Source organism: Capsicum annuum, chromosome 7, assembly GCF_002878395.1.
Source record: "Capsicum annuum cultivar UCD-10X-F1 chromosome 7, UCD10Xv1.1, whole genome shotgun sequence".
Classification (NCBI taxonomy): domain Eukaryota; kingdom Viridiplantae; phylum Streptophyta; class Magnoliopsida; order Solanales; family Solanaceae; genus Capsicum; species Capsicum annuum.
In genome coordinates this window covers 186,928,287-186,938,718 of record NC_061117.1, presented here as the reverse complement: position 1 = coordinate 186,938,718, position 10,432 = coordinate 186,928,287, and the positions used below count along the sequence as shown (strand labels likewise).

The 10,432-nt window shown below is 32.2% G+C and overlaps 1 protein-coding gene and 1 long non-coding RNA gene across 2 annotated transcripts in view; both read left to right on the top strand.

Annotated features, from left to right (window-relative positions):
• Positions 1 to 1,872, top strand: part of LOC107853536 — a 7,555-nt gene extending 5,683 nt beyond the window's left edge. Inside the window, exons 2-3 of the long non-coding RNA XR_001669807.2 lie at positions 571 to 641; positions 1,672 to 1,872. This is a non-coding gene — a long non-coding RNA (uncharacterized LOC107853536). The remainder of the gene's footprint in view (positions 1 to 570; positions 642 to 1,671) is intronic.
• A 6,692-nt stretch (positions 1,873 to 8,564) lies between these two features.
• Positions 8,565 to 10,191, top strand: LOC107853532 (mitogen-activated protein kinase kinase kinase 18). Its single transcript, XM_016698527.2, has one exon. It carries the CDS (start codon positions 9,060 to 9,062, stop codon positions 10,092 to 10,094), a length of 1,035 nt encoding a protein of 344 aa, XP_016554013.1. The 5' UTR covers positions 8,565 to 9,059; the 3' UTR covers positions 10,095 to 10,191.
• The last annotated feature ends 241 nt before the right edge of the window (positions 10,192 to 10,432 follow it).

Genomic DNA, 10,432 nt, shown 5'->3' with positions numbered 1-10,432 from the left:
TCATTGTTAAAGCGGGCACTTTACCGCTTTAGCAATGGTGGATCCCTTTTGCGGAGCCAGACATGGTGGACAGGTCGCTTTAGCGGTCACCAATCATTTTAGTAGCGATCGCTTTAGCGATCATTTAGCCTCTTAAGCGGACAATGCTGAAAAAATATATATAGTTTAATACTCACAATTTTCCTCCATTTTTGAACCTCCAAGTTTCGGGAGAGACGATTTTCTAGGACTTTCTCATCATTTTTCATGTGGGTAACCTCTGAACTCATCTTTCTATTATTACTTATTGATTATCTCTTCTAAAACACCTTTTAACCTCGATTTTGATATGAATTTTTGAAGTTTTATCAGTAAAGCTTAAAAATAATTTTTCTACGATTCAGATCTCATTTTCGTGTGGGTTTATAACTGTAGACTCCTATAATCTTGGGGACTGGTTTCTAAAATAAAAGTCTGATTTTACCCCTATTATTTTTAAATTAATTTTTAGAACTCGTTTTGAATCTAACTTAAATATGGACAATATGGGTATCATTAACTTTCTTTTGATGTTATATTTGTATGTTTTAGTTGATTCCAAATGGTTCGCAAGGGAAGGTTCCGCGTTGAAGGACTTCAGGCTTGAATTTCGATGCTTCAAGGTAGGCTATGGCTTAACTTTCTTTAAACTGAATTGGGTAGTTAATAAATAAGTAAAGTGTACTATGAGTTCGAAAAAATAACTATGAAAAATATATTTTGAAATTATATTTACTATTTTGTACCCGTATGGGGGCTTATACTGTTGTTGTTGTTGACTTGTGATATCATATATTGCGTGTTGCCCGTTTGGAGGATTTATTTGACATCATTGACTTATTTGTGCATTTAAATGCGTGTATTCTTAATTTGATGCCCGTGAGGGGGCTTGAATAGATATTATTGACCTTATTGAGCATTGTTTGCCTTTATCATGATAGAAATGCCTGAGTTATGGGTTGATAAGATATTAATGATGTTTTACATACATATTTATTTCAATAGTGTCAAACTAGAACTGATATCATGAAATGTTGTCATATTGAGTTAATTTCTAGGTTCACTTATGCACGTATTGAATGAATTTGTTATCTTCATACTGATTTGATTGTGAGCATTATATCCTCATTTCATACATATATATTCATGAGATATTAGTACCATTAAGGAACACTACTTTAAAAGAAAATGGATTTTTTTTGTAAAAACTTTGATCTGTGAACACAAGACAAAGAGGTGGGTGGAGATTTTGAGCTAGTATACGGGTTGCAAACTTCTCCATAGTCCTATTTTAGGACCAATGAGGCTCGATGGATGTATACAGAAAGTCATGAGATGACTTTCATACTATTCACTTCATCATCCATTGCATTGCATTTGCATATGCACCTTCTGTGTTTCTTTTATGTTTTTTTTTGTGTGTACTCAGTTTTCATGTACCTTCGTGAATACCTGCTTCTATTTGTTTTTGTCTATGTAGTAGAACTATTAATGAAGACAATATGAGCTACCATTTGGGAATTTTTTTGTTTGCAAGTGACGTGCTCATAGTAATTCTTTACTTGTATTATTTTTTGCTTTGCTCGGTCGACCTATAATACCTACTGAGTACAAGTGCATCATACTCACTCTTATTGTGCCCTTTTGGCGCAGATCTAGTATGAGTACGAGGCGTGATAGCTGCGCTAGTGCCTGTCAGAGTTGGTGACTGGGGAATTGGCATGTTCTAGGTTTTTAGAGTGTACTCCAGACCTCGTCTTATCTAGATGTCTTTACTTATTTCAGAGACATATATTTTATTTTCGTACTTTCTGAGTTGTATTTAGATGCTCTACACTTATGATACCAGATGTTGGGGATTTGATGGTATTTCGTTCAGACTTCTGTTTTATATATATGAGTTGACTTGATTTCATTCTAAAATTCTTGTTTGTCTTGTTTTTAATTGCATTTCTTGATTTTTTTTCTTTCGATTGAGGTGTCGGCTTACACACCTAAGTTGAATCTCGATGAGTGTCATCCTCAACTTTTGGATAGTGACAAAAAGTCTTTGAAATTTGTGTCTCGTGATTTTTTCCTTTAAAAAAGAATTAAGGAACCTAACCAATTCAAATAAAAGTGGTTAACGAGGTGTTGGAAATGACTTTTTTTAATGATTTATAAGTTAAAAGTCAAAAACTAAAAGTTGATAACTATCAACTTTTGGCCTCTATTTTTCAATACTTTTTAAGTCTGAAATAAAATATTTTTTTATCTTTATCAAACACTTTTAAAAATTAAAAAATACTTAAAATTAAAAATACCTAAAAATAAATCAATTCAAAGTCCTATAAATTGAAATTTGAAAAAAGAGCCACTTGACTTGAGCTTAAACAACCTCTCATGATCATTAGCTAACTCACAAGCCAGGCCTTCATATATTGGACAGCATGGCATGGCATGGCAATGTAGGACCATTCATTAAATAATTAACTAATTAATTATATGGTTGTAGATTTATAATCTACTCTAATAAATGATTGATTAGATTTAGATCCCAATTTTTTTAATATTTGTACTGCGTCATACGGCATGAGGTTCAAGGGATGGAGGCAATCTTTTTTTTTTTTTTCCTTTACTTTAAAACTAAAACCCCCACCCATTTTGTATTTTTGTCAATAAATGTTCTTTAGAGTCAAGTCTCTTTTGCTGTAATGAAATTTGTTGCAACTTCTTTCACACCCTTTATTCTTTTTTAAAAAAAAAAATAAAACTCCTCCTTAAAGTCAAACCATTATTGGAATGGCCTTTTAAGTTATCTTTGCCACTCAATTTAACAAGGTAAAGATTCTTTATGAATAGTTATAACATTTCAGTTAATACCGAGTTTGTTAACATATTTACATTCTGAGGCACAATCACTAGAGATCGACAAGAATTTGGATACTTGTTGGGTCCGAAATCGAAAGGGCGTCATGCGGAAGCTATTAGTTGCAAACCATTATGGTGACAATTCAGAAGACACAAAAACAATACTAAAAAGCTTAATATTATTATATTCTTTGATCAATTGGCCTATATATAAAATCTAATATTTAAAACATAAAAACTAATGAGATAGGAAATCTCCCCCTAAACAGACTCTTTAAAGACTACATTGTGGATGTTATTATGTTATTGTATGAGAAGAGGAGTCCCTTTCCTCCAAGAAAGAGGTTTGCCAAATATGAAAAAGTTTTATATTTTCCTGTCAGGAAAAGTAAAAGTATTTATGGTTACTTTTATTTTCCTTACAAGAAAAAGTAAAGCTTAAATTTGGTAAAAAAATCGAGGCAAAAATCCTAACAACATCATCATAGAACGAACCCACGGCCAGGAGGTCATTATTCAAACTAAAGTTTCACTAATTTACATTACAATAGATTATCCATTTATCGTTACTTATACGTTGTCTCATTGAATATTCTTTATTTCCCTGCTAACCATGTAGAAATATTAGATTTTATATCCAGGTAAGAATATAAATTGAAAGATTAAACACATAAGATATAAAATAAGTTGATATCGACAATGGGTGTAGCACATACAATGCGCATGACATTTCGTGGTGTATTCAAGAAAAAAGGGTTAAAATTAAATATTGATACGCTGAAATTGTCGATACCGTTTATAAAATGCGTACACCAAACGTGCATAACATTTCATAGAATATTTTACAATATATAATGATTCTATATTGTCTCTCGTAGAAGGAAAATAAAAACAAAAAGAATAAACATTTGAAAAGAAAAGGAAGTCGTTCGAGACATATTTTAAATAAGTAAATAGTTGAGAAGTCAGCATCAGATGGAAACTTGTGGAAAATTGAAAGTATATATATGATTGGGAAAAACACTTTTTGCAACATTGAAAGATTTTTATACGCTTGATTTAGAAGCTAACCTTTTTGTTACTGTTATTTTAATGGTTTAAAACTTCTCAACGTATGAATTATTCTTTCTTTAGCATGACGAAAAGACATTTTTTGTTTATTAGTTCCAGAAGATGAGGAGATTGATGATCTTATTGCCCTTTGAAATAGCATACTAATTTCATTAAAAGCAATCATCATAGCATTACCAACACTTTTAAGTCCCCTATAAAACTTAGTCATAGTATTTACACTAAATCAATAAATTAGTAATATGATGTGTTATTTTATTTTTCTTTGGAAACTTTTCAAGAAAACTCGCAGTCGCTACACCCTTTGCCACAACCTCTGCTCTTCGGGTGAGCACCGTGTGCGCATGGGGTAAACCCCCCGATGCAATAGCCTGCAAACCACATGAGGATATAAACCGCACTAGACAAGCCCTGTGCGACAGGCTCAAACCCATAAGGCATTGAGGGGGGAATCGATCCCTGATCACCCGGGTGGGTAACCGCCCTCCAAACCAACTAGGCTGTTCCGAAGGACAAATATAATGTGTTATTTGCTCATACATATATCTATCATTTAACAATGATTGATTAATGCATAGCTTCATTTCATTAAATATTGTAAAGCATTGTTAGTTAAATTGGTTTAATGTAAACATCTGATGTGGATATTTGTCGCACCTCTTACTCAATTATCTTTCTTGTATTTACTTCACTTAATAGAGTATTCTTTTGTCCCAATATACTAGTCACTTTTTACTTTGAGTCAAACTGCATTAATTTTCAATATATTTTTTCATCATAGTGATATAAGAAGAATAAACTAATAAAAAATACTTTATACTATTAAATAATATGAATAGGAGTGAGTACTTGGCTAAGAAAGATTATAAACCCTCCCCTAAAATGTTGCAAATGAAGAATATTAGAATTCATGCCAAGTGAACTTTATGTATTAGGAGCTGTTTGTGTGATGGACAGCTTCTAGCTTGGATTTCATGTTACAACTTTAATATATTGGATATGTAATTTTGAGCAGTAGCACACGACAAGTTATGATAGATTTGTCTGAAAGCTAAAGTCACACGTGAGTCCTGAATTTTAACATAAATAGTCCATCTGAACTTTCAAAGAATTCGGAATCAAAGTGGTATCCTTCTTCCAAAAGACTCAAATTAATATACGGAGAAAATTTAAATATATCATTAAATCATTAAAAATGACTCATCTATTATGCATAAAATTTATGCATTATATCTGCTTGACAATCGTTTTGGACAGCGTTGACTAATATAATGCATTTCGTATCCTATTTTTCTCTATATCTGAAATAATTTTACTATTAATTTGTATTTAAAAGTGTATCGTGTCAAAATTTAATGCTCAATATAACTTTTTCATTTGATTTTTTTACCAAATATTCATGCAACTGTTGTTTAAATTGGTATTAAAAAATAGCCACGTAATTGAGGACAAACAACCTCGCATGATCATTAGCTAACTCACAAGCCACGCCTCCATATTGTAGTACCATTGATTATATAATTAATTAATTATTTAACGGGAGTAGATTTATAATGTATTGTAATATATGATTGTTAGATTTAGATGCTAATTTTCAAAACTGGTACTGCGTCATATGGCATGAGGCCCAAGGAAAGATGCAATCTTTTGTTGTTTTTGCCTTCAGTTTTTTATTATTTTTGGTTACACAAGACATTTTGCCTTTACTTTAAAACTAAACCCACCTTATTTTGTCACCAGAATGTTCTTCAAAGAGTCAACACTAAAATCTACTCTTGTTGCAACTTCTTTCACATCCTTTCTCCCAATTTGTTCTTTTAACCTCTCCAAAATTTAGGCCAAATCATTATTGTGTCTAAGGGTGGTAATTTCAGCTTATATTTGTAAAAAAAGTTCATTTAATTCATATTTAGTGAATTGGATCACTCATATTTCAAATAAATAAAGATGAACTTCTACTTATTTTAAAAGCTCATACAAATATGGACAAAATGGGTAAAATATGGGTACCATTTAAACACAGAGATCACCCACCTATGCTTAAAGTTTTAGTTTTTTTTCTTTTCTAGTTTCTTTTCTTCTACTTTTTTTCTTTAATTTACCTTTTTTCATTTTTTTTATTTTTGTACTCACTCCTTATAATTTTTTTTCTTTCTTATTTTTTCATCTATTTTTTTATTTTTTTATTTTTATTTCTTTTTTCTTTGTATTCTTTTTTTTTTTCGCTTTTCCCTTATTCATTCTTATTTCATCATTCGTATTCGCTTGAGACCTACATAGGTTAATAAATATAAACTTCTAATTATCCCATTTAGTCTATATAATTCTTAACATCTCTTATCAATTAAATATAATCCATAGGTCAAGGGTATGACCCTGGTATGGAGAAAACTCTGTTGGGAGCGCTGCCACCTTAATGGGCTCTGCAACGCCCGATTCGGATTAGTCGGGGATCCAATGCAGGCACCAGACACCGGATGAAAAAAAAAGTATATGAATTAATTGTATTTTCTTGAGACTAAAATATATATGGTTGAGGAACCACATAGCCCTCGAATTATAAATGTTGGGCGAATATAAATCAATATGCGCTTATGATATTTCGTTATCATAAAAGAAAAAAAAGAAGGAAATCAAAAATAGAAAAAAAAAAAGTAGAAAGAGAGGTAGAAGTTAGAGATAGAAGAGAAAAAAAAATGTAAAGAAAGAATTGAAGAAAAAAAATAAAAAAGTCAAAAAGAAAAAATAATGAAAAAGGAGAAAAGGAAAAGAAAAAAGATGATGGTCAAAACAAATATATTGAGTGATTACGATATTTTAGTCATCATCCATAATTTGTATTTGACTTAACCATGTTCTTCAAAAATTAAAAAAAACAAAAAACATAAAATACAATCAAAAAGAAAAAAATATAAAATATAAAATACAACCAAAAAGGAAAAAAATGAGAAAGAAGTAAAAACAAAAAAAAATAAAAAAAAAATGGAGACTAAAAGAGAAAAAAAAAAAAACAAATGGCAGAGGGTAGAGAGAGAAAGAAATGACAAAAAAAAGAAAAAAAAATTAAAGGCTACATATAGAAGAGAGACAAAAAAAAACTAAAAAGAAAAAACTAAAAAAAATGGAAAAAAAGTCAAGTTGATATGATATAGAAGTTTTAAGTTTTTTATTTAGGAGTTAAAGTGGGTTAAAACCATTTTTACCCAATCCATATTTACTCATATTTATATGGGCGGATTGCAATCCAAACCATTTTTACTCGATCCATATTTAACCCGTTCAAATCCAATCCAATCCGTCCGTTTACCACTCCAAATTGTGTCCTTTAATTACACTGTGCAACTCAGACTGATAAAATTTCTTTATCATAATTAGCATAAACAATATATATCATACAATGCCAAGTTCGTTACCGTATGTACTCCTGGAAGCACAACCAGTGAAATTCAAATTATGATGTGATGAGTTTAATTACAATGGTCTATATCATGATTCATGACTACTTGCTGAACATTCTTTATTTCCCTGCTTAGTTCTTACTATGTAGAAATTTTACATTTCATGTCCAGATTAGTTAAATAATACTATAATATAGTACGCTGGCATTGATCTGTGTGTCTTTTATTTTATGCAGACCGTATGTACATGGCATTTCGTGGAGTATTAATTCAAGTAATATAATATGCGTACATCGTATGTGGAGACTCCCATATGTACAAGCCATTTCATGGAATATTTTTTGATATGCCTCTCATAGAAGGAAAAAAGTAAACTAAAAGAATGAGCAGTTGAAAAGAAAAAGGAAGTTGTTCAAAACTACACATTTTAAATATGTTATAGTGATCGTTAAGAAGTCGATATCTAATAGGAAACTTGTGGAAATTGAAGGTATGATTGGTGCACCTTAGCAATACACACTCTGCCACATTGACATATTTCTATACGCTTGATTTAGAAGCTACGAACCACTTTACTAAAAGGCCAACTTTTAGTCATAGTGTTTTGGAATGGCATAAAACTTCTCAACGTATCCAAGTATGATTCTTCCTTTAGCATCAAGAAAAAGCAATTTCTCATGTTATTAGTTCTAGAAGCTAAAGGGATATGAATCAATGATCTTGCATCTTGAAATAGCTTAATCTCGTTCATTTCTCTTTATATCAAATCAATAAATATACATCACGTCCATGTTTGTGCATACAATTCTGTTATTTAACCATGATTAGTAATTCATATATTTACTTTATTAAATTATTTAATTGTAATAAATTAAATTGAATTGATTTCATAGAAACATTCGATATAAAATTGTAGATGAGTATTTATCATATTCTGCCTCCTCAGTTGCATTTCTTATCTTCGTTTCACCTAGTCGACAATTTAACCTTTTTTTATCTGTCCATTTTGAAAGATTACATATCCTCAAGATAAAAAAGGATATCTTTGATTGTAATCCTTGAATCGTGTTTAGTTAATCTTCCACTTGTTTTTTCCCTAAGGTCATTAAAGACTTCCCAACTCTATAATTTGCCAATTTTTTTCAATTGACGTTATGCTTGTCCAGTTCTTGGAGTTAATTTTATTGCAAATTTGGTGGATAAGCATGTAACAAATTCAATGCCAACCAAAAAGTGGAATATTCTCAAGAATTCAGTAGAAAGTTTGTTTGGTTCTTGAACGAAACTCTCATGAAAAGATACTCATTTATCGGTTAATCTTCAAAAGTGGTTATCCAATAACCCAATCTACCCCCTATCCAACTTATTTCAAATCATTGTAAATTGAAAGACTAAACACATCAAATTGATATGTACTGGTTTAAATTGCAATGTTTCGCCACGTGGAGACAAGCCAATTGAGCCAAGTAACGGCAGTCCACCAGCCTACTCAATCTGTCGTACGGCCATAACCATTAGGCCACGTTGTAAATCATATACATATTCAAACTCTATGTAGTGAGGGAAAAGAGAAAGGCCACCTAAGCTCTACCCAACTATTTTGGAATTTCTGAAAATTCACCTTATTATATATATATATACACCCCTCTACTGCAGCTATTCAAAAACAAGCCAAAAACAGAACACTTTTTTTTAAAATTCTCACCAATCTTCTTCTAAAAAATGGAATGGAGAAGAGGCCATACCATAGGCCAAGGCTCCTCTGCCTCCGTCTCCGTTGCTAAGTCACGTTTCTCCGATGAGGTTTTTGCTGTCAAGTCAGTTGAGCTATCCAAGTCAGAGTTGCTACAAAAGGAGCAGAAAATTCTGTCCCAATTGAGCTCACCTTATGTAGTTAGCTACAAGGGGTGCGATGTTACTAAAGAGAAGGACAAACTCATGTTTAATCTTATGATGGAGTACATGTCCGAGGGTACACTCGTCCATGAAAATCGGAAACATGGTGGTCGGATCAACGAGCCTTTGATAGGGTATTATGCCAAGCAAATTGCACAAGGACTAGAGTACCTACATTCAAGGGGCATAGCACACTGTGACATTAAGGGGCAGAACATTTTGTTAGGTAAAACCGGTGCCAAAATTGCCGATTTTGGTTGTGCCAGGTGGATTGATCAAGCAGACAGGGTCGTTGGTGCCACGGAGCCAATTGGTGGGACCCCGATGTTCATGGCACCGGAGGTGGCGCGTGGGGGAGAACAGGGGCGTCCGGGTGATATTTGGTCATTGGGATGTACGCTTATTGAAATGGCCACTGGTAGATCGGCATGGACTAATGCCACAAACGCAGCTTCATTGCTCTACCAAATTGCATTTTCTGGGGAATCCCCAGAAATTCCAAAATTCTTGTCTTTAGAAGCAAGGGATTTCTTAAGCAAATGCTTGAGAAGAGATCCAAAAGAAAGATGGACAGCTAAACAACTCCTCAAACATCCGTTTCTTGAAGAATCCAATTCGAATTCTATGTCAACTCAAGATTTTGTGACAAGTTCGCCGACAAGCATTCTTGATCAAGACATATGGAATTCAGTAGAGGAATCAGAAACAATGGATTATTCAATTGAAACAGCAAGCTCAGTAGACTCTCCTCTGCAAAGATTACGAGAATTGGGTTCAAATTCAGGAGAATTGAAGTTCAGATGGAATGATGATGAGAGATGGATCACAGTTAGAAGAAACAGTGAATACATCGATCGATGACGTCTTGCTGTAAATTTTGTAGTATATAACAGTGTACAGATATATTAACCAATAATCTTACATGAAATTCAAAAGATTTTTTTTGTTCTCTCTTTTGAGCTATGGAAATTTTAATTTGTATCCTTAAGCTTTTTACTTTTTAGTAATATTTGTCAATTTGCGTTAATTTGAAAGAGGACAACGTGTTAACACTAAACACCACATGACACAAAATTAGCAAAATGAATAGTTCAGCAATATTGGGCTTCATATTAGAATGCTTTGGGAGGAAGCTTTGCGTAATTGATAAAGTTGTTGTCATATGACCTCTGGGTTATATACAATGGAAATACAAATAC